The sequence below is a fragment of the Pavona decussata genome, unplaced genomic scaffold (genome assembly GCF_977016875.1).
Source record: "Pavona decussata unplaced genomic scaffold, jaPavDecu1.1 SCAFFOLD_72, whole genome shotgun sequence".
Classification (NCBI taxonomy): domain Eukaryota; kingdom Metazoa; phylum Cnidaria; class Anthozoa; order Scleractinia; family Agariciidae; genus Pavona; species Pavona decussata.
The window spans coordinates 4,436,691-4,461,109 of NW_028145491.1; the positions used below are offsets into that span (position 1 = coordinate 4,436,691).

A 24,419-nucleotide genomic window follows, 5' to 3' on the forward strand; every position below is an offset into this window, starting at 1 on the left:
TTGAACATCGGGAACTAGTCCATTCTCGTTTTGACTGTTCTAAATTGCAAATGAAGGGTGAGCTATTCCCACTTTGACTCGACTGTCAGGGGCGTAGCTAGCCTTTAAGCCATTAAGCACGGGCTTAATAAGAAATTTCGTAATTAGTTTTTTAGCTTAATAAGAATTTTCGTAATTAGTTTTTTAACAGCCGAAAGGCCGTATTTTCTGTTGCCGTACTATTCAATAGCGAATACCCGCAATATCAACGTTTTATTTTGAAAAAATAAAATAATGGCTTTTAATATTATACATTAAAAATGCTTAAAGGTTAACAAAGGAAAGAAATGTTACTGTAGAACTTTGAAATGTTTGTGCGCACGAAAATTTAGTTGACTTTTGATTTCCGCCTTACAGCGACTTTGATAGCTGTGCCCCTGTAATTGTTAGAAAGAAAGTGGAACGGACATAAGCTGATCATTCAAAATGCTTGGACATGCTTGTAAAGAGCCCTTGGGGAGAAACATGCTCGGAACCCTATACAGCAGATGGCTTTTGCGTTTCATTACTCTGCAAAGAGCTAGATTGATGGCGTTAGTTCGATCCTGAGTGCCTGTCTCAAGATGCGGCAGTAAGGGTTGAGATGGAGCGGCGCGCCAAGTCGCGAACCCTGCGTGAGACACGATGGGGAAGTAGAGCTGACTCCTTGTATACCTTCCGTACAGCCTTTCCAGTGGTGATACGGGCATTAGAGAGCCTTGCAGAGGGTGGAGACGCTAGGGCGAGAGGGTACCTGAGCTCCATCCTGCAGTTCGACTTTATAATGGCGCTATGTGCAACAGAGCTTGTCCTTTCAAATACAGTGGCACTATCCACCATGCTCCAAGGTCAATCTATCAACCTCATTGAGGCAGCCAAGGAGTCAAAGGTAGTCATCAGTGTATTAAGGGAGGAGAGAAACGACCAAACGGTTTGGAGTGAACTGTTTGAGCGTGCAAAGGAGTTGGCAGCAGGTTGTGAAATTGAGCCCAACGTGCAAGGATATCTGCAATCCAGCGTAACCGAGCCAACGTACCTGCCGTTGCACCACAGCAGTATTGGTACAGAGCCCTCTACTTGCCTTTTGTTGATCATCTTATTCAAGAGCTCAGTGATAGGCTGCTCAACCACAATGATCGGTTCCTGGGTCAATAACTCATAACTACGCAGCTCGGATCACTCAACAGCGAAACTACTAACAAGATTTACAATGCCTCAACGACTCGATTCATAGAGTGGCCTTCGACAACGAGATCGTTCGTTGAAAAGCGAAAAGCGAGATGAGCGCTTGCCGAGGGGGAGAAACCAAACAACCTGAAGGACACACTAAGCTGCATAAGTGAAGATCTCTATCCCAATGTTGCCACCGTGTTTACCATGATTCTCCTCACCATGCCAGTGTCCACTGCTTAGCAGAACACCAGAGAGATCACTTAGCACCATGAAAAGAGTGAAAAGATACGTGCGGTCTACTATGCTGACAGAGCGACTATCATCTCTCGCTCTTATGCACGCATACAGGGAGATGCCGACTGACCCCGAGAGAGTCGTCAGCGACTTCTGTGCGAGCAAACCAAGAAGGCTTGCATTTGAGTGATGGTCAGTCCGTAATAGTCATGCACTTGATCATACCAGGCAGTCTTTATTAATTTTAAATTTTCCTTTTAAAATAGCAAAATCCCACGAGGAAAAGGAATCAGTTGTGCATCTGCATTAATTAAAGCATTAGATCGTTGTCTGCCAGGGATAAAACTAGTAAGACCACCCGGTTCCTACGTTGGACGTTGGCAAATTTTGATATATCTGACTTACGCTGCACAACTTGGGCTTAAATGGCAAAAAATAGCTGGCTATGCCCATGACTGTTTAACTATTTGACGCTCCACTTCGATATGAGTTGCTAGTTTATTTGTGTTTTGGCTAGCTCGTTTCGTTTTACACTTTCCTATTCCAGTATGGAAAGTTGAACAATTTATACTTTGGCTGTGCCACTTTTCAATTTTCTGTGCTATTTTGTAATGGACACTTGAACCATCTCTTTGTTGTCTGTACCGTTTGAAATTCATGTATTTTTGGTGGTGACGGCCCCCATACTTTCCTATATAAAAACTAGTAGTTCAAACGTGCATGCCATTTCGGGTTTTTGACGTAAACGTCTACGTTTATATAGCTAGAGTTCTTCAGCATGTAACGGTATCGTTGGGATTCGTTTATTGAATAACAAGTGCTTACCTCGCGCTTCATCCTTGACTTGATTCAGAAACGTTTTGTGGGAAAACGAAAAACTGGGTGCATAAAATCCCTTGAATGGTACACTGATGTTATTTCTTTGAAAAAGCTCTGCCATGGAGATAGCAATTGGTGACCACACATGATCCTCAGTAGAAATGAAAGCGGCGCGTTTCCACTTGTAAAACAACATGGCACGGTAAAGCAAATCTGGTGTCTCTTGCGTAAACGTCCTACTAAACGGTTGTGTCCGAGCAAAAGTGGGAAAGTTGCCACGTTTACTCAGCTCTACAGACGAACACGAGTAGGAGATCATTGGTTTATTCCAATACGAAGCCAGCAAAGCTGCTGACAAGCACGAATCGGAGCATGCAGGTCCGATAAATGCATCTGCATTTTGTAGTTCATAAGTTTTCCCAACTGCAATTGTTTTGTGACATGCACTGTCCTCAACAGTGTAGGTTATGTTCCATTCCCGTGTAAGCGTGTTTTGTTTAAAAACATCTTGAATGGCAGGCTGTACAATAAGTTGTAAAGCTCTCCCCAGTTCTGAATACCCTGGCATTGATATTGGCAGCAGGATGCCAATGTGGACAGTTTCCGATCCAACCAGGTAAATAGACAGAAACACCACAAAAAACCTGACGCGAAGAAAGGTGATCCCCATGGTGCGTTTTCCTGTGCGAGCAAAAGAAAGCAAGCACGAATAATTTTTAAACTAATTTTAGCAATCATAATATTAACAATGTCTACTGAGTGTAGTTGACGTGTATTTCAGCATAGAGCCGTACATGTCAGTGTCAAAAAGAGCTACGAAGCCGTCTATGTAATGACCTCGCTAGACGTAAACCATGTCGACCAAAGAGAGTGATCCATATTTTGATATGAAATACACTTTGGCCAGTAATTAGACTGCCGTTCGTACTCAGTTTTAAGACCGAATGAAAAGATCAATATCATAGGCAACAAAATCATCATATAAGAAACGATACCTCGACCTGTAAGACTGGGAAAAAAAGTATTTAACCGTCTTTTAGACAAGCGCCAGACGGCGAAATCAGTTAACTAGATGCTACTTTTGCATCTGTAAGTGTCATTATGTTCTATTTTTTTTTACAAGTTATATAGGCATCACTGTAAATCTACCTTACGTTTCAGCTGTATGCGAACAGCATATCTCCAGTTTTCGTGAGCATTTTCTTGCTGCTCATAATTTGTATTCAGACAGGAGTGTTAAACAAAAGAAAACAATATTCTGTCTATTTGTTAGTTTCATTTCAGTTGTTTTTGAGTGCATAATGACACTTTCTCTTATTTGATAAACATGCTACTGGCAAGTGTATTGACTGAATTAAATGTTTTTATGTCGACGGTTTAGCACAAGATGGGCTTAAGTTTCTACCGGAGTCCAGTGACATTTCTTCCACTAAAAAGGGACTAATTTCCTTGTTTGAAATACCTCCATCAAAATCGCTGATTCTAAAGCCTGAATAAATAGAAGTTCTATTTATACATACAAATCGAGCAGACTTTTTGCGCTGGCCCAAAAGATTTATTTTATCATCAAAGATGTAGCTTTTTAAGTGAATTGCATTTTACTTAATTTTAATTTCTCATCAATTATTAACGTAGCAACGTAGGGACTGAAGGCAACCTATCAGTAAAATCTATGAAGTGAATATCAAACGATCCCATGACGCAAGCAGGAAGTAAGTGTATGGCAGTTATAGTTCTCCAAAATTAAACTTCCTTCAGTGTTTACATTAGGCTCAGTGTAAAACAAAGCAGTGAGATTATATAAAATGAGAGATTACGTGTTTCCATGTCCAATTTAAATCAGCAAAAGCTGTCGGCGAGCAACAGTGTAATTTGTTTTTCGGAAAGTGTCTATCAAAACAATAGGAGTGCCAACGTCCGGACGAGTGGCGTTCTATTTTTAATATTACAATGACAAAAGTTTCAATACTGCTTAATAAAGCCTACTTACAATACAATATACAATACAATATTTATTTTGCCATATACAACAATTACAGATGGAAAAAAAAATGATGAAAATTGACGAAAGAAAATAAATGGCGAGAAAACCTGAAAGAAACCACGAGGCTTATAAATTCAGGCTTCCTCACTTTTAAAAAATAGCTATCTTATATTAGAATTACAATATGCATGGACTTATGATAATTAACTTTGACCGCGCACACGTACACACACACACGCACATACTTGAAGTTTTGTAACAGTTTTGTAACGTTCTACATGCTTTTGTTAAATACAAAGAAAACGAGTAATTGGAGGTCGACGTCACCTGATCCCAAGCATGAGCTAAAATCACTTGGTCGTGTGGGAAAATTTCACAGAACCCACATAAAAAAATTAATGCGCTAGTATCTCTTAGTCTAAATTATACAAAAGAAAACAGTGAAACAAACGTTAAATAGCATTTAATTGTCTAGCAGCCAAATTCTCTTTCGCTTGCGCAACACTTAACTTTGGTTTAAGTAGTTTTTTTTCACGGTTTTTCTGTAATTTAAATTTTATCCTTCTGTAAACGAGATGCCCGGCTAATGGCATTAACACGGAATGCTTAATGTAGCCCCAATTATTCCCCATTGTATGTTTCGCAGATATTTAAAAACTATCCTCCCTTGGCAATTGAAATAATTGTCTGAATGGTTTTTTTCAGATATATTGCGTGATACTTATCGTTGTGTTACTAGGAATCATACCAGAAATAACTCTGCAATAACGTCATGACCCCGCTGAACTGGTCTGGCCTCCTATAGCTCTAATCCTTCGCGTTGATTATTCGATCTGTTTTTGAAAGCGGAGTTTCTTCGCTGTGAACTCTCCCAATTTCCACCGTTTCAACTGTTGAGTACTACCTAGAAGTTATCATTTCGATTTACTGCTTGAAAAAGGTTTTTTTTCTCTCTGAAAACGGCAGATCAGAGTCTTAAATTCATACATGTGGTCGCCATTGAACAAAAACAACTTTTCGAAATGATGACTTGCTTTGACGTCACACAGGTTAGGATGAGTGGGTCCCCTCCCTCGTGATATACACGCCGATAATGGATAATGATTGGGCTGCTTCTGTTGAAGACAATCACAACAATAGATCCCTTCTGGGAGAGGGCAGAATTTAATGTAGGTTTAAAGAATAAATCAAATGATGATTTGTCGTCACATACGAGAAAGGGATGAGTGGGTCCCCTCTCTTGTGATATGTGCCCAAATAATAGATTTTGATTGGGCCGCTTCTGTTGAAGACAATCAGAACAATACATCCGTACTAGGGGAGGACATATTTTAATGCGGGTATTCCGTGTAATTACCATTCGGTGACGTTGGTAACCTAATAAAAGATTGTTATTGTTATAATTACAAAGCCCTCTAAGAACAAGAAATATATAAGCTTATTATATTATGGTCTTCTAACCGCTTATCAAGCATTTTAGGATAACATCATGGAAGTGGCGGCGTATTTTACAGATAAAATTGACGCATTCTGACTGTCATGGTATTTTAAAGGCTGGTTTCCATATGATCGCAGATCGCAATAAGGTCTTCGATCGTCTGCGATGATCGCAGACGATCGCAGAAGATAGAACCATGTTCTATCTAAAGGCTGGTTTCCATATGATCGCGGATCGCAGATCGCAGATCGCATGCGCAGCTCGCAATAAGGTCTGCGATCGTCTGCGATCATATGGAAACTACTTCTGCGATCGTCTGCGATCCTGCGATCGTGATCGCAGACGATCGCAGAAGATAGAACCATGTTCTATCTCCTGCGATCGTCTGCGATCAATTGCGATTGTTTGCGATCTGCGATCTGCGATCCGCGATCATATGGAAACCAGCCTTTAGATAGAACATGGTTTTATCTTCTGCAATCGTCTGCGATCACGATCGCAGGATCGCAGACGATCGCAGACCTTATTGCGATCTGCGATCATATGGAAACCAGCCTTAAAGGGAGAGTTTCACGGTTCGGCGCATGTGAGCGATAACGTTAGCGCTGTCAAGCCAATTGTTTTTGGACCAATTAGAAGCTAGTACACCACTCCGGCGGGATACGGCGGGCAAGGCTTATAAATTGCTGGTATAAAAATAAAACTGACCGGCCAGTGTTTTGGTTACGTTTCAGAAAGAAACGAAAAGGCTGTCCATGTAAAACACATGGGGATTTTTGCAGGGCCGCTTTGTGAATGTCCCATGACTTTCAAGAAATGCCAGACCTTTTGCGAACGTATACGGTTTTATTTTAGTACAATGCAATGTCGATATCTCGCGGCATCGACCTTTTTTTATTACGCGCGGTTCGAAAAGCCGAGAAGCTCCCTCAAACTTACGTACTTAAATCCAGTATTTCATCAGCATTCAGTGATAAACTTACTATAGTGTGTACGCTCGATAGCCTGATTTTATTACACCAGCGAGAAGGCGAAGAACGAGAAATCCGCAAGCTTCGAGAAGCGATGTTTAGTAACAACAACACTAGTACTGAGCGTCCTTCGGAGATGCTGGAATGCATTTGAGAAAACTCTGCCATGGTGGCAAATCAAAACTGCGTTTGTCATTCGCAATGACCATAATTTTATAGATAAATGAATACCTTACAATAGATTTTGTAGTTTGCCGCAAATCTTTTGGATTTTTTTTTCTACTGCGCGCTATTCGAGCCCGCTAATAGACGACTACAAGTAACTCGCACATTTGATCTCATATTTATTCGCTTCGCGTCTCAGTGTTGTACAATTTTTTTCCATCCAAAGCAAAACACCGATCTTTGATGCTGTTTGTCCGTCAAATTCTCCGTTTTTGACAGTTGACTTCCCTATGAACAAACAATACGATTGAAATCTAGAAAATTCTCGCGAGTTCATCCAAAGCCAGTTGGTGACCTTTGCCATTTCCAGCGAAAGCAGATGTGCCGCGAAATCGTTGTCTATTTTAAACAGACTTATCTCTTTACCAATTTTCCACGTTTGGTGGACGTATCTAAACCACACAGGATTTCTACATCCACTCCACTCTGTCCGCTTTAACTTCTGTGCTTCCAGAGAGTCCACAGAACGTCCCGTCGCCGGTCGGCCGCGACGTCTCCTTGCCGATCCATCGACAAAAATGTCGTTTTCGGACGCTAAAACACTTTTAACCTTACAAAAATCGAACTTATATTTACAACAGGAAACAAAGATTATAAAAAGTGAAGAACGAAGAGCGGATGATCCAAATTCGGGCGCGATTTCACCAGATTGTTCCACCACAAGCTCGCATCGAATTTAGTGTTTACCCGTACAATTTATTTTTGAGCCGGTCTGCTCGCGCATGCGCTTGACTGTGAAACTCGGCCTTTAAGTCAGCAAAGAGTGACGTCTATGACGTCTATGTTAATTTCTCGTATAATTTTATGAAAGAAATGAATGCTAATCGTGTTGACACCTCACCAGGATCAAGTGATCACCCTCACTTTCGTCGATTTCCAAAGCGCTGTCGTGTTTGTATGCTATAATAAAACGCCCTAGTAGTTTTAATTTCGAAAAGGAAAACAATTTGTAATTAAATTGGTCAAGCTTAGATACCTATTTTTTGAATGGCTTAGCAAAGAACTGGAACTACTGTTTGAACAACTTAATTGTTAAAAGTGTTCCAGTTTCTTGTTTTGTTTTGAGAGTAATAATAATAATAATAATAATAATAATACTAATACTAATAATAACAATCTTTATACAGGGAGGCCACATCACGAAAGTGATATTCAGTGGGGCCCTGTAAATTGAGAAAAAAAACTACGTAATGTTTTAAAAACTTACAAATGATTTAAAAATTACAAATATTTTAAAATACAAAATACAAAGACAGCAATACGGTATAAAAATTAGAAACAAGAATTAAAAACTAGCTAAAAACACGCTCTTTGATACGTTGCTTAAAAATTAAAAAAGAATTTATGTCTTTGAAAGACTGTTTTAAAAGGTTCCAATCCTTAATACCCTGGTAAAGGAGTCTCTTCTTTCTGTAGTTTGTTTGTACGAGTGGGAGACGGAAATCATTCTTTCTCCGGGTGTTATAGCGATGGATGTCGCTGTCCCTAAGAATATTAAAATCACAATCTACGAGTCCATGAATATACTCAAAAGTGATCACGTATCTGTTTACAAGGAGACGTTGAGACAAAGTTGGCCAGCCAAGTGACTTGAGTGCATCGGTGGATGAGGCATAGCCAGGCAAATCAAGGATAACTTTTGCTGCCTTATTTTGCAGAATCTGCAAATCGCCTATGTGTAGTGTTATCTTTGTCACCCCAGATAACATCAGCATAGTCGAAGAGGGGACTAATCAAAGTGTTATACAGTGTAATCTGTGCATCTAATGGTAATAGAGGCTTGACACGTTTCAATGTAATAATTCAGAGTAATAATTTTTTTGCTTGAAATTTGCATTACGAGAAGGGCTATCATTATACTATTTTTAATGTAAGTAATTACTGACTATCACTATGAGAAAATTAAAATATGACTATTCTATTAAGAAGGGAGCTGTTGTTGAGCATTTGCATTTGTTCGCATTATTAATTTGAAAATCATCGGAGCGTTTACAGTCTGGTTTGATCGTTCAGGGGATCAATTCTTCAGTTCTTAAACTGAAGTGGACATGTTTCAAGTTTGAGGCCGAGTATCATCAATTTGAAAAAAAGGGCAAACGGCGTGATCAGACGTTTCCTTGCATGTGTGACAAGAAGGCTTAACAAATATTCAATGCCAAAAATAACTAGACAGCAGTTATTTTTGAACTCGCAAATGAATGGCCCGTCAAACAAACTTTAGATACAGCTCGAAATAAAGCCTACTTTTTTAGCGCTTATAAAACTCGCGCTTCTGCCGCTTTTGATCTCAACTGATACATCGCCGGCTGCAGAAATCTCTAAATCGACATTTTTGGCCAATGCACACGAAAGCGTTATTTAGCATGCCTTAATCACGATTTAAACCTGTAGTACGCAACAACAACCGTGGTAAAGATTAGCTGTAATCTTAGTGTAAATACACTTTCGTTGTCAAAAACTGGGTTTCGTTTGGAGGTAAAGTGTCAGAAAATCTTGGTATACATGTCAAACACGTAAAACAATCGCCATATTTTGCCTAAAAGTACAACAAATTTCAATAATGATGTTCTGTCCAAGATGGCTACCAGTGACTAATTTATGTGAAGGTGAATATGAAGTGCTCTTTGAAAAGATCTTTCTCAGTTTGTGGTTAATTATGCAGAATTGTTCTTTCTTAACTGTGACGCAAGCCTTGCGTTCTTTATGAAAGAAAACAGAACATCGGCTCGAACGATCAATACCAGCTTCAAACTGTACGAACATCACTGTTACTATTATCTTGTGATCACCGGCGGAGGAAGCCTCTTATAACAATAATGAAACACGATCTCTGGTATTCAGTTCAATGCGTAACTGCCTCTAATCGCCCCCAACAAACTGGCAGAACAAGCGAGAGTATCCGGATTGACTCTATTCTGAATTTGTTGTCATATTCCATGGAAGTGGAATTTAAGTCAAAATTAAGTTCGGTGAATTACATTCAAATGCTTTTTGGAGTTCATATTCAAGTAAGTGTTAAATCTGATGATGTCGTTAAGTATTCTGATAAGCAATTTAGCCCGAAGGAAGGTGTTGTATACCATAATTTTCTTAACTTTGTTCAATCCGATCTCTTGAGAGACTAACAGACCTATACGCGGACGAAAACGAACAAAAACAGTTTTGTGAGGAAACACTTGCACGAAGTAAATTACTGTGTGCATTAAGTACCATCAATAAAGTGCCACCTATCCATGAATGCAAACTCACCAGAGTCGCTATATTTAGCTGCTTCACTCTTCTTGTCAGTTACTGAGATGTTCAGTATCGGTCTTTGTGAGCCTTTCCAGCAAATTGGCCTCTTTATAAACGTGTGAATATGTGGGACCAAGTCGAGTTCTCTTTTGATAGACTACTTCACTTTGCTGCTGTTTGTCCAAATGGTCCTTGCATTATTCAAAACAACGATAACAATTTCAGCTGTCAAATTGTATTGCTGTGCGTGATATTCTGGTGGCTTCGATGGAAACAGTGGGTGATAAAAACATCATTTGCATATTTTCACAGCCTGGTGGAGCAGAACAATTAAGTTTAAGTCATTCAGAACTTATGTGATAAATGTGCTAAACACTCTTAAAACATCCGCCTATTATTATTTAAACGCGACGGCCTTTAATGATCATTGCGGTGACGACATAATTTCTCTTCAAAGTTCTCAAGTATATTATTGTTCCTCTACTCGTCATAATTGCGAGTGTGAAACAGAGAATTATTGAAATAGTCTCAGTAATCACCCTTAGATACAAGAGGAGTGAAACAATAACACTCTATAGACTTGACTTGGATCAGTTTATTGACAATGACATGGTACTTTATTTAAAGGAAATGACAAGTTCCACGCCTTTGCGAAATGTTTCAAAATTAATATAAATGACACCTATTTTTGCCAAAGGCTGCGATAATTAGACTTCCAAGAACAGTAGTGAGTACAAAAGAACTAACCATCGATTCATTTTCTTACCTCAAAGTTGTCATAGCAACCCTGAGTGTTCTTTCCTTGTGCTCTCGTACCGCGTGTTGTTTCGTTGATCTTTGATTTTCAACATTTCCAAGAGAGAAAAGTCGGTGTAATTTCGGACTAACTCGGATAGGTTGTTCAGATTTTTTTGCTCTCAAACCGTCAATCGGGGTGGGGGAGGGTAATCGGAGCTCATATTTGTTGATTTCAACCCGGCAGCAATTTCTTTGTTGCAGCCCGTCGGGGCTGGGGTGGGAAGGGAAGTTAAAAATGGGTGGGGTGGGTACGTCTTGCAATTTTCATTCAGTGCTAGGGGTCATGTCAGTTGATAACCATGACTCGGTAACTTGCAAATACGACTTCCTCACCTCTCATCGCTACCGGCTGCGATAGGACTGTATTCGAAGCAATTTTGACTTCACCTGCACTGGTGTTCTTACTTCAGAATTGTGTGGCAAAGGTGACAGGAAATGTAATTTTAATGCACATTGATAAGCTGTGTTGTAATATTCGACGAAAAGGTTTTTCGCCCTTGTGCCCAGCCTGCATAGCAAGCGTTTCCGTGGGGTTTATTTATTTATTTTATTTATTTAATTCAATATTTATCCAGGGGCATCCAATTTAGCAGAGCTAGTTTAAATGGAGCTCTGACACAGCACAAGACAAATTATCGAAACATAAAAAAAAAACCAGACAAATAATTAAGTTATAAATGCAGCATGTACCGCAGGCGTTACTGCTTAAGATGGCACTTAAGTTTGGTTTTAAATTCACTGAACGTTTTTCATTTTTTGAACGCGCGGAAATTAGGACGATGGCGAACAAAATGAAAAACAAAGTAGAGGGAGGGAAGAAGAAGAGAGCCCCACCACGCCTTCTTTTTTTTTTTGCTCTCGTCCCAATTTCCCCACGGTCAAACAGCGAAAAACCGCACTAAACCACACAGAAACGCTTGGTACACAGGCTACCTTTTCCCTTGCTGTTTTTGCAGCAAGTTGTTCGAGCTCACTGGTTGATAGTTTGTGTAGGTCACTCCCAGTTGTTATGGTAAGGTATCTGTTCAACAGATAACAAGTAAAGAATGTAACAGAAAAGATAATTTATACAGAAAGTAAAGGCGTGAAATAGAATAAATTAAATTAAGACTAGCAACTGTCCGGTGTTCATTCAGTGAGATGTTATAAAGTGAGAGTTATGTCCGTTCGCTGGGTTAGACAAATAGTTTCGCGCGAATGGAGTCTGACTGGGTGTTTAGACTCGGTTTCTTCTTGTGGATCCACAGCATATCAAATATTAGGATGGTGAAGTTGCTTGTCAGGTAGCCAATTGTGTCAACTTGGTGATCATTCTTCAGGTGTTTCCCGATGGCGGAGAGCCGATGCTCATCAATGCGTTGGTGTAGGTTACGGCTGGTATAGCCGACGTAATCTGCATCACACAGATCACAAACAAAGTTATACACAACACACTGTTGATTGATCACGTGTGGCTTAGGCTTCTGCACTTTAAGATCATCACCAAGTTTACGGCTTATGTCAGCTGACCTCTGGTCTTTGAATGGTAAGACTATCCGATGGATATTGTCAGTTTGAGACGTCGGTATCGTGTCTCGCGACGTCACAGAAGTAACGAAGTGGGCGCGGTAGAGTTGATAACAGAATCTGGGTTCTTGAGGTTAGAGAACATCAGTTTGGCGCGTTCGCATTCCTGTTGAATTGTGAATAGATTTCAGGTTGACGACAAGCGAAAAGCACGGTTTAACATTGTCGTGACTAGAGATCTTTTGTAGCGGTTTATTGACATGACTCTGATGGTGAAGGAGCAGACCATTGTTTGTTGGTTTACGGTAAACACTTGTTACTAGCTTGCAGCCTTTCTTACATATTTCAATGCCGACAAATGGCAGGTTACCATTAGCCACGATCTCCATGGTGAAAGATATGGATGGATGACAGTTGTTCAAAGTCACCAGAAAGGCTTCAGCTGGATAAGAATCTTTGAATCTTTGATTGCAGCTAGTGTTTCATCCACATAACGTTTGTAGATATCTGGCAATTTGTTTTCGTTTTGTAGGTTTTCTTCGATAGCACAAAATAGACCAAGGGAGAGCCCATCGCCACTCCGTCTATTTGCTAGTAGAGTTTACCACTGAATTGATAACGGTGCCAAGATGACACCGAAACGTCGTTCCGTTTTTTCGCTTATTTTTATAGTCAACTTTATTTCTAAATTTAATCTTATTAGAGTTCTTATGAGTAAAACTTAAAATACAATCAAGATAAGCTGGCCTGTTCCCGATTCTTTAATAATTTAAAAACGCGCGAAGAAAATAGATTACAATCAGATTATCAGGAAGGACAGCGGTAGTGTCCTGGAATGTTCCTTTTTCCAGAGGAACTTTTAATCTTATAGAGTCCGAAGAGCGCAGACTTCTACGTAAAGAGACTCTCTGAAAGTTTAAATATGAGGGCCACTGCTTAGCGTGAAGTGCTTTAAAATTCAACTTAAGCAAATTAAAATCCCTTCTCTCTTTAACTGGGAGCCACTTCAGCTTTAAAATGACGCGGCAAATTCAATTTTCTGAAGACGTTTTAACAAGTATCCTCGCAAAGGTGAATAGACCGAGTCACAATAGTCGAGCCTTGATAACACAAGCGAGTTTGCAAGTCTCTTACTTAGGTGGCAGTCTGTGAAGTGTTTTAATTTTCGCAATGTGCGCAGGACTCCATAAGAAGCATTAGCGATGTCTTTAACATGATCGTCCATTTTAAGTTCTCTTGGAGTTTCACTCCCAGCAGTCTTGTTTTAAATAAATTACCAATATCACCTTGGGGTCTTGACGCGTAGATTCCCCAGCAACGCGTTAATTGCAATAGTTGTATGTCATTCCGATGTAATTCAATGTTTCACTGCACGCTGTGATCCGCCTAGTCGTTGTTCGGTAAAATTAAAGAAGTATATGTTGTCCATGGCGATTATTGTAATGTTATTGACTAGGGACCCCACGGGATTCTGGGTCCCTGACTGTTTTCTCGGGCCACCCCGCGAACTGTTTTTGGTGGCCATGTTTGAGTTCAGTGCAAGAGCACGTGTTAGACAGTTTTCACTTCGTTTCTTTCTTGAGAATATTTAAAGTTAAGGTTTAGAACTGTGTTAGAGACAGACATAAAACATGGTGTCAGACGTGGTCGATTTTTGAGAAATGAACGAATTGCAAGAAGGAAAACTGGAGGAACTTTCTAATACAGTTTGTAATTTACCTTATGGCGAAAGCGAAAGATGAGAAACCAGACAAACTAAAGGTAAACATGTTAATTCACTGTGCTGGGCCAGAAGCTATCGAGGAGTACAGTCATTTTGTTTTCAACGCGGGCGAGAGCAATGAGTGTTATGACGATGTCTGTAAGAAGTTTAAGGAACGAAGGGGCTAGGAATGTTATCTATTAGCGACTTGTGTTTAATCAGCGAAACCAGAAGGAGGGAGAGCGAATTGATAATTTTGTGAGTGAACTAAATAGACTGTCCCTGACATGTGAATTTGGGGATCTAAAAGACTCATTAATCAGGAATCGTATTGTTGGTGGAGTGTTATCGGATGAATTACGAGGCGAATTGCTTAAAAAGCCAGATCCCACTCTGCAGAGTGCTCATGATTATTGTAGAACGTTTGAGGCAGCTGAACAATAAAAGTTCAAGTTTAATGTGCCCACAAGTGCTGGTACCGAACGCTCATCGGGAATTCAGTTTGTAAAGAAGTCAAACGGACAGGGCAGGGCAACTGCTCGGTGGTGTAAATTCTGCGGTTACAAGCACCCATTTAATCAGCCAAATAAATGTCCTGCATTTGGAAAAAAGTGCATAAAGTGTAAGAAAGAAGGACACTTTGCACAGGTGTGCAAAGACATTGCTAAAAAAGGTTCACAAGTTGACACGGTGGAACAGGAGAATTCTTTTGATGAAGACTGTCAGGGCAAGAGTGAGGATGTGCACACATATTTTTGATCTGTTGAACAGGGAACTGTTTCTGACAGCAGAAAGAGAAACAAAAGCTTTATTACTCTCAAGATTGCAGGAAGAGGCGTTCGAATCAAGGCAGACACAGGTGCAGAAGCCACAGTTATCCCCTACAACCTTTACACGCAGATCACTGAGAAACCTCTACAAAAGATTCGTCAACCGCTTAAAGGCTGGCTTGCAAAGAAATCCATACACCCAAAGGGCTCTGTATCTCTTCCGACTCAGTACAATAACCGAAAACTCGATGTGTTGTACCTTGTTGTGGAAGGCGACTTCACACCACTATTGGTTTGTGATGCCTTCCTGGATCTGGAAGTGATTAAGTTTATGAATCTTCAATTAATAGATACACCTGAACCACATGTCGTAAATTCAGACACATCAAGACAAGATGAAGACCATAGTATTTTCGAGACTGACCCTGTGCTGAGTGATTATCAGGACTGTTTCAGTGACAAGCCTGGTAAACTGCCAACCAAAGTGCATTTGGAGATTGATCCTTCAGTACCTCCAGTAGTCCACCCGCCAAGGAAAATACCGATTGCTCTGCTAGAGCCAGCTCAAGAAAAACTCAAAGAGATGGAAGAAGATGGTATTATTGTCAAAGTGGAGGAACATACACCTTGAGTGTCATCTATGCTTGTTGTTGACAAAAGGAAAGCCAAGGAAAGGGACAAGAACATTTCACAATCTAAGGACAATGCTCGAATTTGTATTGACCCAAAGGACCTCAATAAGGCTCTCAAACGGCCTTATTATTCAATGGTTACTGTAGAGGAGGTAGCAAATCGCCTGTCAGGTGCAAAGAGCTTCACGTCCCTTGATGCCTGCAGTGGGTACTGGCAACTCCAAGTTGATGACGAAAGTTCTAAGCTCTTAACGTTTAATACCCCTTAGGGGCGTTGCTGATTCACGAGACTCCCTTTTGGCATTTCACCAGCTCCTGAAATCTACCAACGAGAGATGGACAGACTTTTTGAAGGTGTTCCTGTTCAAATAATAGTAGATGATTTCCTGATACATGGTGAAGATCAGAGAGACATGGATCAGAAGTTGAGAGCAGTGCTTGACAAAAGCAGAGAAGTAGGATTGAAGTTCAACCCCCAGAAAGTGAGACTCAGAGTTCCAGAAGTAAGCTATGTTGGACACATTCTCTCATCAGAAGGGTTGAAACCGGATCCTGAGAAAATCAGAGCCATTAATCAAATGCCCCCACCTACAGACAAAGAAGGTGTTCTCCGGATTCTAGGAACAACAAATTACTTAGACAAGTTCATTGAGCACAAAGCTGATCTTCAAGGACTCATCTCACAACTTACTCAGAAAGATGCAGCATTCGTTTGGGAGAAACCACAGCAAGAGGCTTTTGACAAACTGAAATCTGTCATAACTACTGCACCTGTATTGGCCTATTTTGACAACAGCAAGGAAACAGTGCTAAATGTGGATGCAAGTAGTACTGGATTTGGTGCAGTGATCATGCAAGATGGTAGACCAGTTGCATTCAGCTCCAAGACACTAACTACAACTGAGGGAAGATATGCCAACATTGAGAGAGAGCTATTAGCTATTGTTTGGGGAGCAGAGAAATTTCACACATACGGCGCAGAATTATTGTTGAAACAGATCATAAAGAATTAGAGGCCATATTCAAGAAACCGTTGAATGCTGCTCTTCCCAGGCTACAAAGGATGCTGCTAAAACTTACCAAGTATGACCTGGATGTTCGTTATGTTCCTGGAAAGAAACAAGTCATCTTAGACTGCCTTAGCAAAGCACCTCTTACTGAAACCGAACCAGTTAGTGAACCTGAAGTTGTCATCGGAGTGAATCTTATTGAAGGACTTGGATTTGAAACAATTACACTGAAGAAATGTAAAGACACTTCAAGCACTGATGAGACTTCAAGAGTGGTGATGGAGTATGTCATAAAAGGCTGGCCTACAGAAAAAAAGCAAGTTGATGAGCTTGCCAGGGAGTACTGGAGCTTCAGAGAAGAGCTAAGCGTAGAAGATGGGCTGCTCTTCAACTCTGACCAACTAGTTGTCCCAAGACCGTTGAGAGCCGAAGTGTTGGACGAAATTCATGGAGCACACTTAGGAGAAAACAAAAGTATTTGCTTTGCAAGAGACTATGTTTTCTGGCCATCAATGACAGCTCAAATCAAAGACAAAGTCAGCTCCTGCCCTATTTGTAACGCTTTTCGCAACCAACAGCAGAGAGAGTCACTGCATCCACATGACATACCAGGATTACCATGGCAAATAGTCGGGACTGACCTATTTGAATATGCAGGCCACACTTTCCTATTGGTCACTGATTTCTATTCAAAGTACTTTGAAATAGAGCTACTTCACCAGAAAACTCCCAAGTGTGTTATCAACAACCTTAAGAAGATATTTGCAAGATTTGGAATCCCAGACGAGGTTGTTAGTGATAATGGCTCGCAGTATAGCAATACCAGAAATTTATTTGACAGTACAATGAGTTCAAAGAATTTGCCTAAGAGTGGGGATTCCATCATACTACAAGCTCACCAGAGTATCTTCAATCGAATGGTGCAGCTGAGAGGGCAGTACAGACTGCAAAACGTATCCTAAAGAAGGCTGCAGCAGACCACAAAGACCCATTTGAAGGACTGCTCAAGTATCGCAATACACCTTTTCAAGATATAGGTGTATCACCTGTACAATTACTAATGAGTCGCCGAACACGCACAATGATCCCGACTCATAGACGTCTCTTACTACCACAAGCTGTTGGCCCTGACCAAGTTGCTAAAGCACTCAAACTTCGCCAGAACATTTCGAAGAGGAACTATGACAAACAAAGCAAAGATTTGCCTCCACTTGAGGTGGGAGACAAGGTGCGAAATCGTCCAAACAGAGAGCAAGAATGGCGCAAAGCAGAAGTGTTGCCAAGGTCATACCTCTTGGAAGATGACCAAGGCGTATTTACAGAAGAAATAGGAGACAGATCATCTCAGTTCCAAATGATCAGCCCATGCACCCACCGCTGCGTGATCCTGTAGTTCCACCATTTCATGACTCACCCAGGAGTCCACGTTTGCCTGAAACTGACCAACCGGCATCCACAGAAGCAGAAGTACCAACCAAATTCACAGCAGATACACACAGGTCACCCAAGATCTGGACGGCAAGTTAAAAAGCTACGAAGACTCATTGAATCCTGTTAGAGGGGAGATGTTGTAATGTTATTGACTATCCCCACGGGATTGTGGGTCCCTGACTGTTTTCTCGGGCCACCCCGCGAAATGTTTTTGGTGGCCATGTTTGAGTTCAGTGCGAGAGCACGTGTTAGACAGTTTTCACTTCGTTTATTTCTTGAGAATATTTAAAGTTAAGGTTTAGAACTGTGTTAGAGACAGACATACAACAGCGATCTACTCCAGAGAGACGAAATCAATGCTAAGCTTCCGGTGGCAGTGAAACATAAAAGCGAAGATAGTTCACAACTCCCAACAGCGAACACAAGACGAGATGGGGTCACCGTCTAGGAGAATCAATCAGTTCCAACTATAGCAAGATCCGTTATGTTGGCAAACAGTAAGTGGTGTTGTATCAAGCTCAGAGGCACCATTCAAAGTGTGCAGTGGAGAATTCAAAGAGTTCGTCGAGGCGTTTGACTTCCAACCGGTTAACGAGACATAAGTAAGAACTGTGCTAGAATCATTAGATGCTAAAAAGGCCGCTGGTAGCCTCCCACGAAGTCGTTGTTAGGGGACTCGTATTACCTCCTCCCCTACAGGATACGAGTCCCCTATGTGTCCCTTTCCACACTTTTTAATTCATATGTCAGTAAGGGTGAGTGACCAAGTGACCCGAAGAGAGGAGACTGGACCTCAGTTTACAAAAGGGATGAAAAACAGGTAAGAGAGAACTACCGACCTATAACGTTACCTTGATGTGTAAACAAAGTGTTCGAGCGACTGCTAGGTTCACCAAATCATAACCAAGTTTGACAGCCATCTTGCAGATTGCATAACTGCCTATCGGTGACACAACAGCTGTGAATCAACTCTCGTTGGCCTGGTGCAAGACTGGAAACAAGCCAAGGACAATCAGTTGGCTGTGGGTATCTTCTCAAAGGACATGTCTAAAGCGTTTGACTGCTTGCACCCACCACTCATGCTAAGCAAGCTAAAAATAAGCCTACGGCGTTCAAGACAGGGCTAGTAATTTGTTACGCAGCTACTTGTGCGATCGCCAATGTCAAGTACGGATGGGAACGGTGACAAGCTCCTGGAGGAAGTTCACGTTAATCCAAGATTAGCTTAATCGGGATTAAACTTCTAGGCCGTGGCTGCCAACAGGGGTCAGTCCAAAGACCGCTACTCTGGAATATTATTCAGAATGACCTTAAATTTAGTGTAGACTCAGGTTAATCTATGTACGCAGACGATCACCAGATTTACGAGATAGGTAAAGGTACGTGCAGTGCGGTATCTAAACTCCAGCAGAGCGTAATCTTTGCGACGGACTGGTATGATTCGAACCTCACTCAAGGCAACCTTAAAAAGTATCAGACGATAAACATTCGCAACAAACTCGCAAGTAATGATAAAACGTGTATAGCTGTCAAGGGTAAGGCTATAACTGAGTCTATAAGTTTGAAACTTCTAGGCGTTACAATCGATAGCAAACTGAACTTTGACGAACATATCAACAGCATATGTAAGAAAGCCAGTCAGAGAAACGCCATGATGATGAGGTTAAGGAACTTAATACCTACTATGACCAAGTTAAAACTCTAGAAATCGGCCACTCGTCCTCCCCTAACATATTTCAATTTAATATGGCACTATTGTAGTATCTCAGACACTAGAAGGCCAGCGAGGTTGCAAAAAAGGGATTGCGAGCTGTGTTTAGAGACAAACAGTCTAAGTACTTACAGCTATTAGATAAAGCAAATTTACCAAATTTACACTACAGAGGGCTGCAAGATTTATGTATTGTATTCTAATTATTGTATACGGTTAAACACAATTCGTGTTCCAGGCCACAATCCGTGATTTATTTCAGGCTAGCAACCACACTTTGTTCTACCCAGATTTAACGCAGTCACTCACGGCAAACACTCATTAAACTGTGGAGTAACCTCTCCAGTAAGGAGAGACTCGCCAGCAATCTAAATAAGAAATGCCATGATCTGCCGAGCTTTCTACACGATTGATGCAAAGGCTGTCATCCATGCAATTCTTAGTTTTTGTAACAGACATTGTGATGTTTGTTTTATTTTATTTTTTAAGTCTAATTAGCATTATTCTACCTTCTGTAGAAATGTTGGTAGAAAAAAGTGCCATTGACTTAATAGTTTTTGTTGCTGATTTTATATGTTTCCGCAAAGTAGAAAGGTGAAGACATTCAGCACGCCTTTCTGGAGAAGATAAAATCCACTGAGAAGGCCTTTGAGAGTTTTCCAAAAGGCGTGAGCTGACGTTTCTGAGGTGTTTGACCGACCATTTAATGATTACAGTACTTGTTCGTACTCCCATTTTCCCAGAAAACCAGACTTTTGGAAACCAAGGACATAACTTTTCAATGGACTGAAAATTATACCTAAAGGAAGATTGATCGAAACGTTTGGGAAAATGGTGGCTAACCTCATTGAGAGCCTAACGCGCAGCCGAGTTACCCTCATTCATTACCCTCAATCATTTATTAGGATGCAACCCCATGGTGAAGGTCTAAAAATATTATAACCCCCTCCCGCTCCCCGAAGATTATCCAGTCAACTGTCAACTATCAAAAAAGAAAAACGTTTCTTTTTTCTCCTCCACGACTGGGACCAGCTCGACATAGGTGAATGCAGATTTCTGGCTCAATCTGAACTCTGGAATATTGCTCGGTGGGGGGAATCTGTAACCAAATTCTTCTTATCTGCGACACACTGTGCAGTTAGCAAGTTTCCTCTTAACAAACTGTCTCCCTTTTACAATCCAAACCCTTGTCCTCAGCTGAGCTAGGGTTACTCCATCTTGGGCTGGTCAAAATGTAGTGATTTCTCGGTAGTAAGGCCGGGCGCTTCGTCTCATGTGGTACATCAGCATTTTCAATTCTTTCCTTGCACCTCAGAACTCCACTGCTATCTTCATACAGGACAAAATCACCCTCCAATTTACTGTTATTTGCCTGGGTCTGAACACTTCTCATCCATTGGGTTTCTGCATTTGCCATTTCCTCTAGAGTGACTTCCCCTTGACAGACAGCTTCTCCTCTTAACATCTTGTCCTTAATCTTTAGATTTCTTACGAAGCGCAATACTAAAGCCTTAACACGGAACAAATTTGTCACTGCAGTTGAAATTGGAGGCAGCTTATCCACAGGATCCGACATCTTCCGGATTCTCAACACCTGGGCAATAGCTACACATTGGCGCTTCGATTAGGGACAAAATTTGATTAACTCGATTATGAACAAATTGCTTAGTTCCTTCCAGGGAAGGTACACAGAATACTTGCCATCTTCAAAACGTAAATTCTCATAGGCACCGTTCCGACGATACAAAACGATAAATTCCTCCTCGAGAGCTCTGCACAACAGACAAAAACACCAAAATCCTCAATTGCAAAATTACAAACTCAAGTTTCACGTAATATCTCTCTATCAAAACATGTGATCAAATGCATACAAATCAGTCCAAACCGGTTCAAAACATGCAACGAAAGTCTCCGATTGTAAAGAAATAACTCCGTGACAACGGTCTAATTCACTTTCTCTTTACATTGCAATAGGGCTTTGCTACCGCGTTCTCTCTATTTCCTTCGCGTCCTTTCTACGCACAACTAGGCTGAAGTTGACATCGACAAATTGGTTTTGCTGAGGATATGGCTAACTCCCCACTAACGTCTTTTATCAGTGGGACGCCTTCGCCCTTCTTTCGTCCTTTCTAAACCTCTCAATAGTCCCTACTGCTCTCCTCTTTCATACCATGGTACTAGGACACTTTTTTCTTTAAAAGAAACAGAGGAATAATAGCATAGCTTTGACAAATTGCGAGTTTGGTTATGACGTCACGGTCGGTCCAACCGTCCGTCCGTACGCAGCACCACGGGACAACCTTTGCAAGTGGCACACTTTAAAAGCATGTGAAGCCTGTGCTGCCGCCCGCGTTTGTTTGGCCAACTGCGTTTTAAAAAAACAAAGGGAAATTTTTTGAAGGCAAAAATATACAAAGTCAATTTATGTATTCATTGAATATGTCGAAAAATGTGCAAAAAAGAGAAAGAGAGAAATAAAGAAACCGAGAAAGCAGGAGACGACGAATCAACAAAGTTCAACGTGAAAGGCCGAGAGCCATTGAGAGACCGAGCGAACAGGCGAAACATCAGTTGAAAACAAACCATGTTGTGAGAAACTCCCAAGTCGCTTAGAAATTAAATGCATTCTTGCAGGAAACTGTCGATAATTTTCCAAATTTAACGTATTTCAAACTATACATAAAAACTTAAATCGTTGCCATTCGACAAATATTCGTGGATAAATTGATTTTTGAACATTTTCTGTTGACCATGCGCTTGTAAACACGCACATATTTTAAACGCTTGTGTATTTCGGGCTACAACCAAACATTATTCTTTTCTGTATTCGTCTTTGTTAATGTTTCCTTAGAGTCTTCAATTATTTCTGGAGGAGAAATATTCACAGAGTTATAAATTATTTTAAACATTTGAATATTTTGTGTCGGACTTGTGTAATTCATTCGTATCCCTCTGTGCTTGTAAACAAGCACAAAATTGAAACGCTTAAATATTTCAGACCACAACCATACATGATTTTTTCCTGTATTCTTCTTTTGTTAACGTTCATTTAGAGACTAAAATTATTTCTGTACGAGGAATATTTACAGAGTAATGAATTTTTATCCGAACGGCCAAATTGCACGCCTCAAAAACATTTTCACGCGGTACCACTCACAAGTCGTTTACAAATTAAATGCGTTCTTGCGGGAACAATAGATAATATTTCCTAATTATACGCGCGTATTTCAAGCTTTACACAGATACATTTATCGTTTTCATAGGAAAAGTATTAGTGGAAAACATTGGTTTATCATCCACGACTATTATATAGTCTCAAATGTCATCGGAATTCAGCACTGCGATTTCGCACGATCGACAACAACAGCTGGTCAAAACATTTTCCGATGGCGCGTAAGCAGTTTGTAAGCAGTTTCCTTCGTATACACTAAACATATACATAACTCCAGAAACGATGAGGAATTTGTAAGGTTATTACGTTCGTACAGTAAGCAGACTTAAATAAATGCTTTTAGAAAGGAATTGTGGAGCCCCGCTTTTACACTTGGCTAAATATATATGTATAAGTTATGTAACATGCTGTGCTAAATCTAATAATAACTTAAAATGCAACACATTACGACATACCACACGCTTAATGATATTACCAGACAATCTATGTACAAGAATACTAAAAATATGTAATGAATGAAAGATTTTATGACACCTTCATGTTTTTCTCCGTGTGCTCCGTTCTTTTCTCTCTCCTCAAAAACCAACATTTCCAAAATCCCAGCAGGCCTGGTTAGTATACCTAGTTAACACTTAAATAACGTGATTAATACTTGTTACGGAAAAATCTATATCCCCACAAAACAGTGAGAATCGCATTTTAAGGACGGCGCCTACTAATAAGGAAGTATTTTTGTGTGGCTTATGACTATGTGGGGAAATCAGATCGAAGTAAGGGCTATTGAAATCCAAAAAGAAAATTGAGGGTAACCACGTATTTTTTAGAGATAAAGAAGCAACAATTATACCAAAAAACAGTAAAATGCAAAGCAGTGTAAGGAAATTTTTCCCAAATTGAAACTTAATTATCTCTGAAAAAACGCTTGGTAACGCCAAATTTTTTTTTTCAAGAGCACTTGCTAAGTTCGGTTTTAAATCACACAAAAATATCCCAGTATTAGAAGGCACCATCCATAGGAAACCCGAGTATCTCGAGATGCGCAGAACGTATGCGCAGTAACAAAAGTAGGCACCGTCCTTAAAGGACCTAGCTTTCTAACTTTTCCTTAGGAACAACTGTATCCGTTCGAGGACGCGGTGATGCTGGTTGCGGCACTGATGCTACCAATGATCTTTCTTCACCATACTTAAACTCGTGTTCTGATATGGGTGCCGCATCATTCAGGTTCGGAAGAGATTTCGTGAAGTCATCCTTTCCGTTTAGAAAGTAGGTGTTTATAGTTCCCTTTCCCTGTGTAGAAATGAAAGATATCATTTAGCACGTCGAAAGAAAACTTCCACAAAACCTATGAAACTATGATTTACAGCGTCCACCTATTCATAATTATGGGCTTCTTACATGCGACCTGCAAGAGTCCCACAGTGAATATTAATAACAGAAAGGAGTACAACAAGAAAGTGACTTATCCCAAGTTACACATCATTATTATTAAAAAATGGGGCTGTGCTCTAACAACTTCGCAGTAATTTGCTATGTGAAAGAAGGAAAGAAAAGCACAAATTAACCGGACGCCAAAAAATGTTCCTCTTAA

The 24,419-nt window shown here is 40.5% G+C and overlaps 2 protein-coding genes and 1 pseudogene across 3 annotated transcripts in view; 1 reads left to right on the forward strand and 2 right to left on the reverse strand.

The window, feature by feature from the left end:
- The window catches only part of LOC146477062 (uncharacterized), a 450,556-nt gene extending 426,509 nt beyond the window's left edge, over positions 1-24,047 (reverse strand). Inside the window, exon 1 of the mRNA XM_085114139.1 lies at positions 23,915-24,047. The gene's annotated coding sequence lies outside the window, so the exon portion shown is untranslated. The remainder of the gene's footprint in view (positions 1-23,914) is intronic.
- Positions 542-1,679, forward strand: LOC146477078 (uncharacterized). Its single transcript, XM_085114138.1, has one exon. The coding sequence runs from the start codon at positions 623-625 to the stop codon at positions 1,178-1,180; it is 558 nt and encodes a 185-aa protein (XP_084970264.1). The 5' UTR covers positions 542-622; the 3' UTR covers positions 1,181-1,679.
- The window catches only part of LOC146477079 (atrial natriuretic peptide receptor 2-like), a 48,023-nt pseudogene continuing 46,000 nt past the window's right edge, over positions 22,397-24,419 (reverse strand). The window contains exon 18 of the transcript XR_014865450.1: positions 22,397-24,118. The product of XR_014865450.1 is annotated as an atrial natriuretic peptide receptor 2-like (transcript). The remainder of the gene's footprint in view (positions 24,119-24,419) is intronic.